Consider the following 20,051-nt stretch of genomic DNA (forward strand, 5'->3'; position numbering starts at 1 on the left):
AAGTTACTGAATGGAAAAAAGTATTTGCAAACTATGTATCTTATAAAGGGTTAATATCCATAATATATAAGGAACTCAACTCAGTAGCAAAAAAACTAATCTGATTTTAAAATGGGCAAAAAACCTGAATAGACATTTCTCAAACGAAGCCACACAAATGATGAACAGATATATGAAAAAATATTCACAACACTAATCATCAGGGAAATGCAAATCAAAACCACAATGAGATATCACCTCACTCTAGTAGAATGACTACTATCAGAAAAACAAAAAATAACATGTTGGTGAAGATGTGGAGAAAAGGGAACTCTTATACAATGTTGGTGAAAATGTAATTTAGTACAAACATTATGAAAAACAGTATGAAGGTTCCTCACAAAAGCAAAAATAGAACTACCATATGATCCAGCAGTCCTATTACTGTGTATATATCCAAAAGAAATGGGATCAGTATGTTGAAGAGACATCTGCATTCCCATGTTTACTGCAACACTATTTATAATAGACAAGATATGGAATCAGCCTAAATGTTCTTCTACAGATGAATAAAGAAAAAATATATATACACACAAACATACACACATATATATGTGTACATATATGTAACATATACATACATAAATACACACACAGGAATATTGTTTAGCCATAAAAATGAAATCCTGACATCTGCAGCAACATGGATGATTATGTTAAGTGAAATCAGCCAGGCACAGAAGAACAAACACTGCATGATCTCATCGTATGTAGAATCTTATAAAGTTCATTTCATAGAAGAAGAAATAATAGTGGTTATTAGAGGCTGAGGAGGGTTGGGGTTGGGTACCAGGAGACATTTGTCAATATGCACATATTTAGGAATAATATGTTCTGGTGTTTTACCACACAGTAAGATGACTATAGAAAACAACAAAGTAGTGTATATTTCACAATAGCTAGAAGATAAGATTTTGGATGTTGTCACCACAAATAGATAATAAGCATTTAAAGCAATCGATATGGGTAATTACCCTGATTTAACCATTATACAAAGTATGCATGCATTGAGACATTACACTGTACCCCGTAAATATGTAAAATTATTATATATCAATTATAAATGAAAAACTAAAAAAACTTTTAGAAAAAATATATGGGAAATATCTTTTCAAAGATAGAGTTAAAATATTTCTAAAAATAGGACTAAAAATACAAATCATAAATTAAAAGACTGATAGTTCTTACTGCATTAAAAATGTCTTCTGCATTAAAAATGTCTTCTTAAAGTCCATTGATGCTAGGAAGAAACTGTATCAACTAGCGAGCAAAATAACCAGCTAATATCATAATGACAGGATCAAGTTCACACATAACAATATTAACCTTAAATGTAAATGGACAAAACGATCAAATTAAAAGACAGACTGGCAAATTGGATAAAGAGTCAAGACCTATCAGTTTGCTGTATTCACAAGACCCATCTCACATGCAGAGACACACACAGGCTCAAAATAAAGGGATGGAGGAAGATCTACTAAGCAAATGGAAAACAAAAACAAAAGCAGGGGTTGCAATACTAGTCTCTGATAAAACAGACTTTAAACCATCAAAGATCAAAAGAGACAAAGAAGGCCATAATGGTAAAGGGATCAATTCATCAAGAAGAGTTAACTATCCTAAATATATATGCACCCAATACAGGAGCACCCAGATTCATAAAGCAAGTCCTTAGAGACTTACAAAGAGACTTAGATTCCCACACAATAATAATGGGAGACTGGAACACCCCACTGTCAATATTAGACAGATCAACGAGACAGAAAGTTAACAATGATATCCAGGAATTGAACTCAACTCTGCACCAAGTGGACCTAATAGACATCTACAGAACTCTCCACCCCAAATCAACAGAATATACATTCTTCTCAGGACCACATCACACTTATTCCAAAATTGACCACATAGTTGGAAGTAAAGCACTCCTCAGCAAATGTACAAGAACAGAAATTATAACAAACTGTCTCTCAGACCACAGTGCAATTAAACTAGAACTCAGGACTAAGAAACTCAATCAAAACCACTCAACTACATGGAAACTGAACAACCTGCTCCTGAATGACTACTGGGTACATAATGAAATGAAGGCAGAAATAAAGATGTTCTTTGAAACCAATGAGAACAAAGATACAACATACCAGAATCTCTGGGACACATTTAAAGCAGTGTGTAGAGGGAAATTTATAGCACTAAATGCCCACAAGAGAAAGATGGGAAGATCTAAAACTGACACCCTAACATCACAATTAAAAGAACTAGAGAAGCAAGAGCAAACATGTTCAAAAGCTAGCAGAAGGCAAGAAATAACTAAGATCAGAGCAGAACTGAAGGAGATAGAGACACAAAAAACCCTCCAAAAAATCAATGAATCCAGGAGTTGGTTTTTTGAAAAGATCAACAAAATTGATAGACTGCTAGCAAGACTAATAAAGAAGAAAAGAAAGAATCAAATAGACGCAATAAAAAATGATGAAGGGGATATTACCACCGACCCCACAGAAATGCAATCTACCATCAGAGAATACGATAAACATCTCTACGCAAATAAACTAGAAAACCTAAAAGAAATGGATAATTTCATGGACACTTACACTCTTCCAAGACTAAACCAGGAAGAAGTTGAATCCCTGAATAGACCAATAGCAGGCTCTGAAATTGAGGCAATAATTAATAGCCTACCAACCAAAACAAGTCCAGGACCAGATGGATTCACAGCCGAATTCTACCAGAGGTACAAGGAGGAGTTGGTACCATTCCCTCTGAAACTATTCCAATCAATAGAAAAAGAGGGAATCCTCCCTAACTCATTTTATGAGGCCAACATCATCCTGATACCAAAGCCTGACAGAGATACAACAAAAAAAGAGAATTTTAGACCAATATCCCTGATGAACATTGATGCAAAAATCCTCAATAAAATACTGGGAAACCAAATCCAGCAGCACATCAAAAAGCTTATCCACCATGATCAAGTGGGCTTCATCCCTGGGATGCAAGGCTGGTTCAACATATGCAAATTAATAAATGTAATCCAGCATATAAACAGAACCAAAAACAAAAACCACATGATTATCTCAATAGATGTAGAAAAGGCCTTTCACAAAATTCAACAGCCCTTCATGCTAAAAACTCTCAATAAATTTGGTATTGATGGAACGTATCTCAAAATCATAAGACCTATTTATGACAAACCCACAGCCAATATCATACTGAATGGGCAAAAACTGGAAAAATTCCCTTTGAAAACTGGCACAAGACAGGGATGCCCTCTCTCACCACTCCTATTCAACATAGTGTTGGAAGCTCTGGCTAGGGCAATCAGGCAAGAGAAAGAAATCAAGGGTATTCAGTTAGGAAAAGAAGAAGTCAAATTGTCCCTGTTTGCAAATGACATGATTATATATTTAGAAAACCCCATTGTCTCAGCCCAAAATCTACTTAAGCTGATAAGCAACTTCAGCAAAGTCTCAGGATACAAAATCAATGTGCAAAAATCACAAGCATTCTTATACACCAGTAACAGACAAACAGAGAGTCAAATCATGAATGAACTTCCATTCACAATAGCTTCAAAGAGAATAAAATACCTAGGAATCCAACTTACAAGGGATGTAAAGGACTTCTTCAAGGAGAACTACAAACCACTGCTCAGTGAAATAAAAGAGGACACAAACAAATGGAAGAACATACCATGCTCATGGATAGGAAGAATCAAGATTGTGAAAATGGCCACACTGCCCAAGGTTATTTATAGATTCAATGCCATCCCCATTAAGCTACCAATGACTTTATTCACAGAATTGGAAAAAACTGCTTTAAAGTTCATACGGAACCAAAAAAGAGCCCGCATTGTCAAGACAATCCTAAGCCAAAAGAACAAAGCTGGTGGCATCATCCTATCTGACTTCAAACTATAGTACAAGGCTACAGTAACCAAAACAGCATGGTACTGGTACCAAAACAGAGATATAGACCAATGGAACAGTACAGAGTCCTCAGAAATAATACCACACATCTACAGCCATCTGATCTTTGACAAACCTGACAAAAACAAGAAATGGGGAAAGGATTCCCTATTTAATGAATCGTGCTGGGAAAATTGGCTAGCCATAAGTAGAAAGCTGAAACTGGATCCGTTCCTTACTCCTAATACGAAAATTAATTCAAGATGGATTAGAGACTTAAGTGTTAGACCTAAAACCATAAAATCCCTACAAGAAAACCTAGGTAATATCATTCAGGACATAGGCATGGGCAAGGACTTCACGTCTAAAACACCAAAAGCAATGGCAACAGAAGCCAAAATTGACAAATGGGATCTAATTAAACTAACGGGCTTCTGCACAGCAAAATAAACTACCATCAGAGTGAACAGGCAACCTACAGAATGGGAGAAAATTTTTGCAATCTACTCATCTGACAAAGGGCTAATATCCAGAACCTATAAAAGACTCAAACAAATTTACAAGACAAAAACAAACAACCCCATCAAAAAGTGGGCAAAAGATATGAACAGACACTTCTCAAAAGAAGACATTCATATGGCCAACAGACACATGAAAAAACGCTCATCATCACTCGCCATCAGAGAAATGCAAATCAAAACCACAATGAGATACCATCTCACACTAGTTAGAATGTCAATCATTAAAAAATCCGGAAACAAAAGGTGCAGGAGAGGATGTGGAGAAATAGGAACACTTTTACAGTGTTGCTTGGACTGTAAACTAGTTCAACCATTATGGAAAACAGTGTGGCGATTCCTCAAGGCTCTACAACTAGAAGTACCATTTGAACCAGGCATCCCATTACTGGGTATACACCCAAAGGATTATAAGTCATGCAGCTATAAAGACACATGCACATGTATGTTTATTGCGGCACTATTCACAATAGCAAAGTCTTGGAATCAACCCAAATGTCCATCAGCGACAGACTGGATTAAGAAAATGTGGCACATATACACCATGGAATACTATGCAGCCATAACAAAGGATGAGTTCGTGTCCTTTGTAGGGACGTGGATGCAGCTGGAAACCATCATTCTCAGCAAACTATTGCAAGAACAGAAAACCAAATACCACATGTGGTATAATACTCATAGGTGGGAATTGAGCAATGAGATCACTTGGACACAGGAAGGGGAACATCACACACTGGGTCCTATTGTGGGGAGCGGGGCGGGGAGGGATAGCATTAGGAAATATACCTAATGTAAATGACGAGTTAATGGGTGCAGCAAACCAACATGGCACATGTATACATATGTAACAAACCTGCACGTTGTGTACATGTACCCTAGAACTTACTGGGTATATACCCAAAGGATTATAAATCATGCTGCTATAAAGACACATGCACACGTATGTTTATTGTGGCACTATTCACAATAGCAAAGACCTGGAATCAACCCAAATGTCCATCAGTGACAGACTGGATTAAGAAAATGTGGCACATATACACCATGGAATACTATGCAGCCATAAAAAAGGATGAGTTTGTGTCCTTTGTAGGGACATGGATGCAGCTGGAAACCATCATTCTTAGCAAACTATCACAAGAACAGAAAACCAAACACCGCATGTTCTCACTCATAGGTGAGAGCTGAACAATGAGATCACTTGGACTCGGGAAGGGGAACATCACACACCGGGGCCTATCATGGGGAGGGGGGAGGGGGGAGGGATTGCATTGGGAGTTATACCTGATGTAAATGACGAGTTGATGGGTGCTGACGAGTTGATGAGTGCAGCACACCAACATGGCACAAGTATACATATGTAACAAACCTGCACGTTATGCACATGTACCCTAGAACTTAAAGTATAAAAAAAAAAAAAAAGTCTTCTGTAAAACTGAGCACCATAGACATTTCTAAAAAGCAAAGACTCAGAGAATTTACTTGCAATGCACATAACCAATAAATAATTATGATATAGGCTGGACATGGTGGTTCATGCCTGTGATCCCAGCACTTTGAGAAGTCGAGGCAGGAAGGTTGCTCAAGGCCAGGAATTTGAGACCAGCCTGGGCAACACAGCAAGACCCTGCCTCTACAAAAACTAAAGGAATTAGTCGTGCATAGTGTCATGTGCCTGCACCCCTAGATATTCAGATCACTTGAGCCCAGGAGTTGGAGGCTGCAGTGAGCTATGATTGTATCACTCCACTCCAGACTGGGTGACAGAGTGAGACTCTATTGAAGGACAAGAAAGAAGAATGAAGAAAAAAGAAAGAAGAAAGAAGAAGAAAAAGAAGAAGAAGAAGAAGAAGAAGAAGAAGAAGAAGAAGAAGAAGAAGAAGAAGAAGAAGAAGAAGAAGAAGAAGAAGAAGAAGAACAAGAGGAGGAGGAGGAGGGACAAAGAGAAGAAGAAGAAAGGAGAAAGGAGGAGGAGGAGAAGAAAAAAAAGAAAAATTATGATATATAAATGCATAATGAAAAATCTATACGTTTGCTAAGAAAAAGACAAACAACCCAATTAAAAAATGAGTACATAACATAATCTGGCAATTCACAGAAAACTCAAATGGCTAATAAGTATAAAAAAGGATATACAATCTTACTAGCAGTCAGGGAAATGCATATTCTGATGTTTATCCAAATGGTTCAGTCATGGAAAATAGGAAATTCAAAGAAGGTATAGCAATGGAATGCAGGATATTTTACATTACATTTGCAGGGTTTTTATGTATATGTATTAAGGAGATGAAGGTGAAAAGATCCATTTGTTGAGTTATGTGAAAGTCAAATAATAAAGTCTTGACTAACAATTAATAAATCACTGAATTCAAAAAATATTATACCTGTAACATCTCTCTTTTATTATTATTTTTGCCCTTTATTTTGTTAATTCCTATTGAAACACAGGCAAAGGATTGCTAACATGTCATTTTATACTTACCTGAAGTTGATTATAAAACTGTATAATCTTCTCTTTCTGAGATGACCAGTTTTGTAAACCCAATTGCTGAGTTGCAATACATATTACTTTCTAAAAGGAAATAAACACATAAATTTAAAATGCATTGCAAATTGAACCCTTAAATTTTTGTCTTCCAAAATCTCTCTTAACTAGGTACCAATTACTGCTCTTTAAGACAGTAGTTCTTGATTTTTTAGTTCACCAACCTCTGTCTCTGAGAATAATGAAAACTATTACTACTGTCTCCAGAAAAATACAGGGAACACAAAATTTTATGTTCACAGACACCTGATAGCAAATTCATAGATCCTCTCCCAGATTAAGAATCCATGGTTTAACATTGAAAAACCAGAGGTTACCAGAGGTTACCAGTGTATAACCATCTAATTATCCTACACTAAAAGAAAACATAAAAGGTTCTAGACCTTTTTGTAATTCTAATCACTATTAAGAGAGGTTTTCAATTTTGTAATGACTATTTTAGTGTTTCAATATTAAGAATATTTTAAGACAGTAAATAAAATTTACAAGATTAAAGACATGATGTTATAAATTAAAATATTCCAAAGAGCAGCTGCAGCTTGGAAAGATACTTAATATTTTAACTAAGGTATTATAAGGGAAACCCTTCTAAAGGAGGGTTTATTTCACTGTAGATAGAATGGTAACTATGTCTACAGAAAAAAGTGGGATTTATCTTTTCTTTTGCACCGATCTCTTCCATTCCAGTTTTCATTCCTTGCATCCCTACAATGAGACAAAGCAGGTGAAGGAAATACCCAGTAGGACTGTACAATGGAGAAAAAGGCAGCTTCTATGGCAAGAACTGCAGGTAGGCAATCAGCTGGCAGAATTTTTTAAAAGATTAAATGGAATTGATCTCTTAAGTGGAATTTATGAGACTGCCCACTTCAGGCCGGAACTTATGAATCCTCTGCAGTTAATAACATAAGCCTAGACACCTACCTGAATATAAGCAAGAAGTCACACAGGTATAGAATAAGAATAGCATTGTATGCACAGATCATAGGGTGGGGATAATTAAAGAGATACTCAGATAGGTTATCCCACCTGGCTAATGAGTTTCACAAATTTCTTACTTTGGAATGTTTTGAAATAAAATCATAATCCTACTATAAAATATTCATGACTATATATGATGTTCCTTAGAATCAGCTGGATGGCAAACTATATGTAGTTCTTATTCAATGATGTGGTTTCAATAATTCTCAGTGAATCTTTTAGTTACTTGGAGATAATGACTCACTTCGGATATGTAAGAGACAGATATGTAAATAAGTCAGACAGATCACAATTGCCTATTAAATGTGATTCAGATTCTTGTACCTCAAGTGAGCAAATAGTATAAAGAGCACAACTACAGAATATTTTTAAATAAGATATATTACTATGTGGATGTGTTACACATGGCTGGTCACTGTGTAAGCCATCAAAAATACAACATTAAATAAAAAACTGAATTACTCCAAATTTAATATTAAAATCATTATAATTTTAAATTTTGATCTTTGTGACATTTCTATATTTCTATGAATCACATAATTTGGTGAGTAACAATTTATTAAACAGTTGACAGCTTGCATAGTTATTAATGTAAAAATTATACAAATGTGGGTATAATACAAATGGGGTAGCTGAATAAACTGGTGTGTTTATATAGAAAACTTTTCCATAAGCTCAGACTGCCACATATACTGACCTGTAAAGCTGATGAAAAGATGAATATATAATAAGGCTCAAAAGTAAAACCATTGATGTGCATGTGGAAATTCTTGAAAAATGTTAAAACTAACACAAGAGGCACCCAAAACTTATAACTGGAGAAGAGTGGAAAGTTTGTAGGCCCTGCTAGAGGGAGATGAAAGAATGCTTATAAAAGGGAGAGAGAGCAAAACCTGCCAACTGATATTTTTATTTTCTTAAAAAAAAAAAACTAAATGAAAATTCTCAAAATATAAATATAAATCAAAATCTTCAAAATCTTGGCACCAGTTTAAAGACAGGTATCTATTGTACTTCTGAAAATCTCACAGAGCAACAAGGAAAAAAAATATCAAATTGTATTTTCATTAAAATAAAAAAAAAACGAGGCCATGCGTAGTGTCTCACTACCGTAACCCCAGCACTTTGGGAGGCTGAGGCAAATGGACGGCTTGAACCTAGGAGTTCAAGACCAGCCTGAGCAACATGGCAAAACCTTGTCTCTACAAAAAATATAAAAAACTAGCTGGCATGGTGGTGGGTGCCTGTAGTCCTAGCTACTTGGGGGGCTGAGGCAGGAGGATTGCTTTAGCCTAAGAGGTCGAGGCTGCAGTGAGCTGAGATCAGGACACTGCACTCAAGTCTAGGTGACAGACTGAAACCCTGTCTCAAAAACCAACCAAACAAACAAATAAACATTAAAAATACCAAAGAAAATCTATAAAATCCAGAACACATGTAAGTACTAAGAAAATAGCTTAGTTTTATTAGAGCTTGGATGCTGCAAACTCTTGAACCAGAAAAGTCCAACTCATTCAATCATGTGAAACAAAGAATCTCACAGTTTAAGACTCCTGTTAATTTAGAGTACTAAAAATAAGAGTATATATTAAAAGGGCTAATAGAGTACCAAAACTCATAACTAGAGAATTTATAGTGATATTATGAACATAAAGGTAAAGTGAAAATTTTAAGAGCATACGAAGAGAAAAAGTAGATACACTATAAAAGAATAAATATTGAAGTGACATTGACCTTCTTCAGAGTGACCCTGGAGCAACAGGAAAATGGAATAATATTTTTAAGGAATTAGAGATTTTAATATATTAAAGGAAAATAACTTTGAAGTTAGACTTTTATAACGAATTTGCCATTCAGATATGAGGGCATATCAAACACAGTCTTGAATATTAAAGTTCTCAGAAGGTTTGCTACACAAAAACCTACTCTGAAAACTCTCTTGGAAGAAGTACTCTAAAAGAGGAATAAATTGAAGATAAGCCTATAACAGATATAAAAAGTAAGTTTGAAACAATTTCTTATTAGCTTACTATTTTCTAAAAGAGAGAGAGCACAAGCATGAGTATGCAGAAGTCCAAGGAAAAAAGAGAGAGAAAACATTTCTGTAATAACCAGAAATTATAATTCTACATAGCATTAACATAATGAGAGTGGAAGTGTGGGGAAGACCAAAGAGTGTACTAAAGTACTTATCTTGAAAGGGACAAATATAGATATGAAAACATTTTGATCATAGGGGAAAATAATGATGAATGTCAGTCTTTAGCTAAAAGAGGCATGAATGTCAGTCTTCAGCTAAAAGAGAATAAACGTAACAAACAAAGAAGAAAACTCGATCTACCCCATAGTGAGCAGGAAAAGAGAGAAAATACTGAAGCAAAAATAAATTCAATAATAACAGTAATGTATCTTAAGACAACAGGATACACTGTACAAAAAAAGTTAAAAATCAGTAAATACAGGACAGATAATCACAGATTTGATTATAAGAAAACAAAGGCCACCAATATATGTCCTATAAGACAGACAGTTCAGGCCGGGCGCGGTGGCTCAAGCCTGTAATCCCAGCACTTTGGGAGGCCGAGACGGGCGGATCATGAGGTCAGGAGATCGAGACCATCCTGGCTAACACGGCGAAACCCCGTCTCTACTAAAAAAAAATACAAAAAACTAGCGGGGCGAGGTGGCGGGCGCCTGTAGTCCCAGCTACTCGGGAGGCTGAGGCAGGAGAATGGCGTAAACCCGGGAGGCGGAGCTTGCAGTGAGCTGAGATCCGGCCACTGCACTCCAGCCTGGGCGACAGAGCGAGACTCCATCTCAAAAAAAAAAAAAGAAAGTTTGAAAAACAAAAGGATGGAAAAAGAACTTCTAAAGATAAACCTTGCATCAAAAAGTTGGATAAAATTTTAATATCTGACTGAATATATATTAAAGCAAGAAATCACCAGTGGGCCAAAGAGGGATATAGGATGCTGGTAAAAGAGAATATAGGAATACATATACAACTTACAACTTTAAAGTATATACAACAACAATTGACAGATGTGCAAAAGAAATAGCTATCTCAGTGATTTAAAATCTTAATATACCTCCTGCAGAAACAGATGGATAAATAAAGAATTAGAGACATCAAAACTCTGAAAAATACAATTAATAGGCTATATATACTTGTTTATAACTTTATAGCCCATAGGCACAGAACATATAATTTTTTAGCATAAACACTAAAAAAAGATCATTTATTAGATAATGTAGGAAACACTGATACATGCAAAAGGCTAAATATATAAACTGCAGGATATAGAGGAGGAGGTAATACTTCCAAACTAATTCCACAAGGCCAGTGTTACCCTGATACCCAAACCAGACAAAGACACATCAAAAAAAGAAGACTATAGGCCAATATCCCAGATGGGCATTGACATGAAAATTCTCAATGAAATACTAGCAAACCAAATTCAACAACACATTTAAAAATCATTCATTACGACCAAGTCAGATTTATCCCAGGGATACAAAAATGGTTCAACATATTACAAATCAATCAATGGGATACATCATGTCAAAAGAATGAAGGACAAAAACCATGTAATGATTTCAATCGATGCTGAAAATGCACTTGATAAAATCCAACATCCTTCTGGATAAAAACTCTCAAATAACTGTGTATAGAAGGAACATACCTCAACACAATAAAACCACATATGACAGACCCACAGCTAGTATCACACTAAATTGGGAAAAACAGAAAGCCTTTTCTCTGAGATCTGGCACACAACAAGTGTGCCCATTTTCAGCACTGTTATTCAACATAGCATTGGAAGTCCTAGCTGCAGCAAAGCAGACAAGAGAAAGAAATAAACAGCATCCAAACTGGAAAGGAAGAAATCAAATTATCATTGTTTGCAGATGATATGACCTTATATTTGGAAAAACCTAAAGATTCTACCAAAAAACAATTGGAACTGATAAATTCAGTAAAGTTGCAGGATACAAAAGCAACACAAATAAATAAAAAATCAGTAGCATTTCTTTTCCTTTTTTTTTTTTTTTTTTTTTTTTTTTTTTTGAGATAGGGTCTCATTCTGTCTCCCAGGCTGGAGTGCAGTGGCACAATCTCAACTCACTGCAACCTCTGACCCCGGGTTCAAGTGATTCTCCTGCCTCATCCTCCCCAGTACCTGGGATTACAGGCATGTGCCACCATGCCCCACTAATTTTTTGTATTTTTAGTATAGATAAGGTTTCACCATGTTGACCAGGCTTGTCTCAAACTCCTGACCTCAAGTGATCCATTAGGCTCGGCCTCCCAAAGTGCTGGGATTACAGGCATGAGCCACCGCACCTGGCCAATCAGTAGCATTTTTATATGCAAACAGAGAATAACCTGAAAAAGAAATAAAAGTAATCCCATTTATAGTGGCTACACATAAAATTAAATACCTAGGAATTAACTCAAGAAGTGAAACATCTCTATAACGAAAACTATAAAACAGTTTGAAGAAGACAACAAAAAATGGAAAGATATTCTATGTTCATGGACTGCAAGAATCAATATTGTTAAAATGTTCATACTACCCAAAACAATCTACAGATTCAATGCAGTCCTATCAAAATACCAATGACATTCTTCACAGAAATAGAAAAAACAATTCTAAAATTTACATGGAATCACAAACAACCCAGAATAGCCAAAGCTATCCTGAACAAAAAGAACAAACTGGAGGAGTCACATTACCTGACTTCAAATTATACCTCAGAGCTATAGCAACCCAAATAGCATGGTCTTGGCAGAGAAAGAGACACACAGACCAATGGAAAAGACCAGAAAATAGACACAAAGACCAATATCCACATAGACCAATGGAACAAAACAGAAAACCCAGGAACAAATACACACACCTGTGGTGAACTCATTTTCAACAAAGGTGTCAGGAACGTACTTCAATAAATGGTGCTGGGAAAACTGGATATCCATATGCAGAAGAATGAAACTAGATCCCTATCCCTTGTCATATATAAAAATCAAATAAAAATGGATTAAAGTCTTAAATCTAAGACCTCAAATTATGAAACTATTAACAAGAAAACATTGGGGAAAATGTCTAGGACATTGGTCTGGGCAAAAATTTCTTGAGTAATACCCCACAAGCACAGGCAACCAAAGCAAAAATGGGTAAATGGAAACACATCAAGTTAAAAAGCTTCTGCACAGCAAAGGATGCAATCAACAAAGTGAAGAGACAACCCACAGAATGGGAGAAAATATTTACAAACTACCCATCTGACATGGAATTGGTAACCAGAATATATAAGGAGCTCAAACAACTCTATAGGAGCAAATCTAATAATCCAATAAAAAGTAGATAAAAGATTTGAATAGACATTCCTCAAAAGAAGACAGAAGACTTAGAAATGGCAAATGGGTAATGAAAAGATGCTCAAAATTATTGATCATCAGAGAAATACAATGAGATATCCTCTCACCCCAGTTAAGACGGCTTATATCCAAAAGAGAGGCAATATCAAATGCTGGTGAGGACGTGGAGAAAAGGGAACCCTCATACATTGTGGTTGGAAATGTAAATTAATACAATCACTACGGAGAACAGTTTGGAGGTTGGTCAAAAAAACTAAAAATAAGGCTACCATATTATCCAGCAATCCCACTGCTGGGTATATACCCCAAAGAAAGAAAATCAGATATCAAAGACATATCCGCATTCCATGTTTTTTGCAGTACTGTTCACAATAGCCAAGATTTGGGGGCAACCTAAGTGTTCATCAACAAATGACTGGATAAAGAAAATGTGGTACTTACACACAAAAACACTATTCACCCACACAAAACAATGAGATCCTGTCATTTGCAACAACATGGATGGAATTGGTCATTATGTTAACTGAAATAAGCCAGGCACAGAAAGACAAACATTGCATGTTCTCACTTACCTGTGCAACTTAAAAATAAAAACAATTAAACTTATGGAGATACGGAGTAGAAGGACGGTTACCAGAGGCTGGGCAGGGTAGTGGGGAAGTGGGAGGAAAGTGGGGATGGTTAATGTGCACGAAAAAAAATAGAATGAATAAGACCTAGTATTTGATATCACAACAGGATGAATATGAATATGAAAAATGACTATGAAATTCCTACATATCTGAACTTATGGTATATATAACTAAAGCAGCACTTAGAGGGAATTTGAAAATCTTACAAGCTTATATTAGTAAAAAGAAGAAGAAAACAAATGAATTAGACTTCTTACTAAAAAAGCTGGAAACAGAATAAAAACACAAAACCCAGAAGAATAAGGATATTTTAAAAGTTTAAAACAGATACCAAAGAGTTTGGAAACAGAAAAAAGATATATTAAATGAATAGAAAGAAGGCTAGTTTTTTGAGAAAAAATAATATATCAGATAAACTGTTAGATGATATAATCAAGGAAGAAAACACAAATTAGGAAAATAAGAAATGATTGAGCAAATAATCTCAGAAACATGAAACTGAAAGAATCTTAAGATAGTGGTTTGTTCAACTCTATATTCATATTTTAAAACTTGAATGAAATGGGAGTATCTGTCTTATTTAACAAAATTGATACTAGAAGAGACATAAATTTTGAATTCATAAATTTTAGATTTAATTTTACAGATTAGAACCATGAAAGAGCTTTCCTCTCATAACTCCTGGTCCAGATGGTTTTCAAGGGAGTCTTTCAAACTTTCCTACATCACCTAATGAATGGTCTTTGTGTGTGTGTAAGTTTTTCATGTGTGCTCAGAAATAATATGAATTCTGTGCTTGTTGTGTATAAAGTTACGTACATGCCCTATTAGTTACATTTAAAGAACAAATAATTATGAAGTGGTTTATTTTCTAAATAAATTTTAAAAATATTTTTTTGAAGACAGGTTGGGTTTCAGGGAAAGGAATCAACATGTTTAATGGCCTGAGACCTGATAAAATCCTGGAAAAGTTAGAGAACAGAAGCTCAAGGTAGAAAGAACAGGGAAGAAAGGAAGAGATGGAGGAAGGAAGAACAGGATATACTGAAAAGACAACCTGGTCCAGCAGATTGTGAAGGGCATTATATGCCAAAATACTTAATTTAAATTTTGTACTGCAGGCAACATTAATCCAACAGTTGCTTTGCTAACGTGATCAAATGTATATTTTAGGAAAACAACTCTGGTGGCCATATGGGAAAATATTGGAATGCAGGGTGTGGCAGGAAGCTATGTAAAAATATTAACAAGAGACATTGAGTTCTCACCTAGACTAAGGCAATGACTGTGAGGCTATAGACATAAAAGAAACAACAAAGGTCTTTATCATTATAATATGTAATTTTAATAATTACAAAATATTTACAATTTAAGTTTTTTCATAACGCTGATCTAATTTGATTCTCTAGGCACCCTTTCAAAGTGGGAAGAACAGAAACTATTATCCTCATTTCAAAAGATGAAAAAATTGAGAAACAAAATATATAATGATCATCCTTGCCTAAAGGTACACAGTTCATTCTTATTTCCATTAGGACATAATATACTGAAAGCTTTTTTTTCCCCCAAGGGGCACTATATATCTCCAAGTGTTTTTATCCCCTCAATTACCACATGAATACGTAATTTAGGAAGAACTGTAATATTTTTAATCCACATCTAGTTTCGTAATTGATATTCCACATCCAAATAAGCGGTGATGATTTTCAAAGGTCTTTTTACCTCCAAGGCAAGTTGATTTACTTTTAAAACTGTCACTTCTGGAAAAATATCTCCTATAATATTTTCAAAAAGTGGGACATCTTCAGGAGGACATTTTGGCAAACTAGCTTCTCTTATAGCCTCGATAACAATCAAGGTTTCATCTGCTTCAGAAAGATTGTCACTGGTATCACTTTAATGGCAGAAGAAAACAAACATAGAGAACAAATTAGCGAGTCTGCTTTGCAGACATTAAAGACCACTAACATTCTTTTTTAGGGGTGGCTATTCCAATGTCCTTCCCTCCTCTCTCTCACTGGATAGCAGCCATATGGTTTGGGTGGAATTAATAAGATACCCAGCTCCAGAAATAGGCTCTGACTGGTCTAGAACAATAAGAGCAACACCAATCCCCAGACACCGAATCAGGGAAAGTTACTATATCAGTAAGGGTTTTTAGTTGCAAATAACAGAAACGAATTTAGGCTAATGTAAAATAAAAAAATAACACACTGATTTATTTAAAAATCTCTAGGAGAGCCAGAACTAGGCTTGCAAGCTATCCAGCTGAGAACAATGGCCAAAATCATCTACGGAACTGGTCTTATGAAAACATGTCTGTCATCATCAATGGATCCCGATAGCAGTGACTGTCATACCAATACATGACTGATGCTGGCACTAGAACTGTTCACTGCCTCTGCTATTTCTGGTAAATGGCTATAGCTACTGCCACTGCTGTCACCATCAACAGAATGGACTCTGTGTGTATCCATTTCTTTTTTCACTAGCTTCAGGTTCAGATTCTAATGCAGCTGTGTCTGACTTGCCAAGGTTGTATGTCAAAGCCACAGTTACAAGAGAGTTTGGAAAATCAAGTATATGGCATAACAAATATTCACTAAAGTAACATAACCTCAGCTCTAGTCAATCAGTCTATCGCAGTCACTTGGACACAGTGACTCAAGGGTAGACAAGTGACGAGTCCACTCAGAGTAAATTTCAGGCCTTTAGTTCAGTAATATGGACAGCCCCAGTTATTATTAGAAGGTATCATGCCACCAAAAACGAAGCCAGCCTGAAAGCAAGCCAGTGTATGGAGGACTGCAGTACTGAGAATATCTCAGACAAATTAAACTGAAACCTTAGTCAAAGTGATCATACCCTGCTCCATCTCTGGATTTTCTGATTGGATAAAAACAACAGTTCCCTCTACTATTTAAGCCAGATTGAGTTTTCTGTTAATCATAACAAAAGCTTACTGATATAAGTTATACTATATATGTTACTCTATAATAACAATATTTCACATACTAAACACTTCAGCATATATTGTATAAACATGTAATCAGAAGAAAAATAACTATACATGCTATGATACCATACTAGAGATAGAAAGGAAGAGATAGAAACTGCTCCCTGCAAAGGTGTCCAAACATTTATCATTTCTTTGTGAGAACATTCAAAATCTTCTTTTCAGGTTATTTTGAAATACATAATACTGTTAACTACATATAGTCACCTTACACTGCAATATAACTGAAAACATTCCTCCTATCTGTAATTTTGTACTCATTGTATTCCTATAACCACTCCATTATTACAATGGGAGAGTTATATTGGGTTGGAATTGACTTTAGTCATTTACATTTCCCTGAGAATACCTCACTGAGTCTTCTGAATGTATTTTGGCAAAGAGAGGGCAAGAGTCCACTTGAAGTCAAAGGGAGGGGGCCACATCAGAATGGAAAAGGGTTCCAGACTTTATTGCTGGGGTCCTAGGGAATGACAATGGCCTTTTAATATTTGTTTTCAAGACAGATCTTGCTTTATCTTAAAGGAAAATGAAAAAAAAAGGGAAGACCAATATGTCTGGCAGTAGGGCAAGTGTTAAATATACATATGGAGAGAAAATAGCTTAAATAAAATATTATAATATTGTTACAATATTCTGTTACTGGACAAAGGTAGCACCTCATTAAAATATTACAAAAAAGAGTAATTTTGGAAACGGCATGTGAAATTACCAATGGGTCTATCTGTCATAGCTTAAGAATAAATAATGAAAGCTTTAGATTAATGTTAACATCTAACTAAAATTTAAGAATAAGATACCTAACGTAACTTTGTTGCACCCATTATGATTGTCTTCATGATACCACTTTTTTGGAATTAGTTGAGGCCCACTTTGTGGCCCAATATTGTGGTAAGGACCATAAATCTTTTAAGTGGATACTTGAAGAGATGTTAATTCTCTAGATGTTGCCAAGAAAATCTTTCCTACCACAAGGGTCTTGGATTTAAGCTGTTGTATAATTAGTTTGTTTTCTAAACAAAAAGATTTGGAAAATTATTTTAAAGGAAAGAGGGAGAAAACTGCTTCTTTCCCTTAAAAGAAAAAAAATGCCCCCTACAAAGGCACATTCACTTTTTAATCCCCAGAATCTGAATATTATTTAATATGGCAAAAGAGGTGATTGAGAATTTTAAGAGGAGCTTATCCTAGAGTATCCAGATGTAAATAAAATCACATGTATCCTAACAAGAGACAAAGAGATGCAGGGACACACAGAGGAGTGGGTGATGTGACGATGTGTTTACCTTTGAGTCACTGTGTCCAAGTAACTGCCATACACTGATTGACTAGAGCTAAGGTTATGTAACTTTAGTGACTATTGGAAAACGTTAGGTTTCCTGTAATTTGAAGGAACAATAACAGATTAGAGTGCTGTGGTCATAAGCCAGGAAATGCAGGCAACCACCAGAAGCTGGAAGAGGCAAGAAATGGAATCTGCCCAAGAGTCTCTGGAGAGAAAGCAGCCCTACCCACAACCTGGATATCAGACTTCTGGCCGCAGGTCTTGTGAGGAAATACTTTTCTGTTATTTTAAGACACAACTTTGTCATAATTTTATAAGGCAGCCCAAGGATATTAATATACTGCTTTCTGTTTTAATTTAAACACCCTGAAAGTATATTTGAGAATTAACATTAAGTTCTTCCAACATGATCTAGAAAGAAAAAGTAGAAATAAAAGGGAGGGATGAATTACTATGCTAGGGAAATGAGACAAATTTGTAGTATTCTTGGGTGGCTAAGAAATATGGTCAGAGGCCTTAGGAAGAATAGGGTGGGACAGAAGGAAAGGAAGGGACAGGGAAGGGAAGAGGAAACAGGTAAGAACAATACTTATTATTTTGGTGTCCAGAAGGGCGAAGAAACTTTCAAAAAGTAAAATTGTCTAATATTAATTTTTTGGTTGTTCACTGTGCTTTACTCTGATAACAAAAAATTCATCAACCCTCTTAAAATATAGTCATCTTCATACAATCACATGGCTTCTGTGGTGCTTTAAAGGAATCAAAGAAATGGAGCTGTCACATTTAGGGCAGCACAGACTAGAGAGAAGGGAGCTGCTTTCAGTGGCAGGAGACAGTTTCCTGTATACTGGAAATGGAAACTCTAATTGAAGGGTGCCCATGAGAACTTTAGATTTCCTGTCATTTGAAGACAATCAAGTGCTTTGAATGGAGAGCAGTACTACTTTCACTGGAATACTTATGTAAAGAACTAGGTGACTACAGGACTATAAAATCCAGAGGACTTGAGGACATTAGGGAGCTATACTTGAGTTTCATATATGAGTGCTATTTATCTTTATTAAAAAATCATAAAACATTTAACAACAGACACCTATTTACATGCCATCAATATTATACAGGCCATTTTGCAGTATATGCCTCAGTTCTTTTATTTTTAAGAAATAAATTATTACAGCTTTATCCCCTATCCTTTGCTCTCTTTTTTTTTTTTATTATATGTGTATGTATCTGTAAGCAATCCATATTATTATGTTTTAAAAGGGAAACAGTTAACATGTTGATATATCCTTTTGCAACGTATTTATCTTTTTATTTCATTTTAAATAGGCAGTACAAGAATATAGCCCCAATCATACCAATATGAAAAGGTATATCTTGTCCCTTTCTACCCAGAAAGGAAAAAGCATGTCCGCTTCCCTATAGTTTCACCAAGGTTTTGCCCAACTTTGTATTTTTGCCCATCTGTTAAGGGAAAAACAGAATTTCAGTGTCATTTTAATTTGCATTCTTTCATTATGAGTGGGGTTGAGTGTACTTTCATATACTTAAGGCACTTTTATATTTCTTTTTCCAAGAACTATCTGTTGATGTCCTTTGCCCATTTTCCTATTGATTTTTTCCCCAAATGTTTAGAAAATCTTTATATATTAAGAGGATAAGCTATGTGTAATATGAGTTACAATTTTTTCACTAGTTTATCAATTGTCTTTTGACTTCAAAAAACGTACTTTTGACCATTTATAAATATTTT

The 20,051-nt window shown here is 35.4% G+C and overlaps 1 protein-coding gene across 1 annotated transcript in view; it reads right to left on the reverse strand.

The window, feature by feature from the left end:
- Positions 1-20,051, reverse strand: part of DNAH14 (dynein axonemal heavy chain 14) — a 528,962-nt gene that overhangs the window by 287,776 nt on the left and 221,135 nt on the right. Inside the window, exons 35-36 of the mRNA XM_073011492.1 lie at positions 15,720-15,891; positions 6,942-7,031 (exon numbers count right to left, since the gene is read on the reverse strand). Of these exons, the coding sequence (XP_072867593.1) occupies positions 6,942-7,031; positions 15,720-15,891 (262 nt within the window). The remainder of the gene's footprint in view (positions 1-6,941; positions 7,032-15,719; positions 15,892-20,051) is intronic.

The sequence above is a fragment of the Chlorocebus sabaeus genome, chromosome 25, assembly GCF_047675955.1.
Source record: "Chlorocebus sabaeus isolate Y175 chromosome 25, mChlSab1.0.hap1, whole genome shotgun sequence".
NCBI classification, from domain to species: Eukaryota; Metazoa; Chordata; class Mammalia; order Primates; family Cercopithecidae; genus Chlorocebus; species Chlorocebus sabaeus.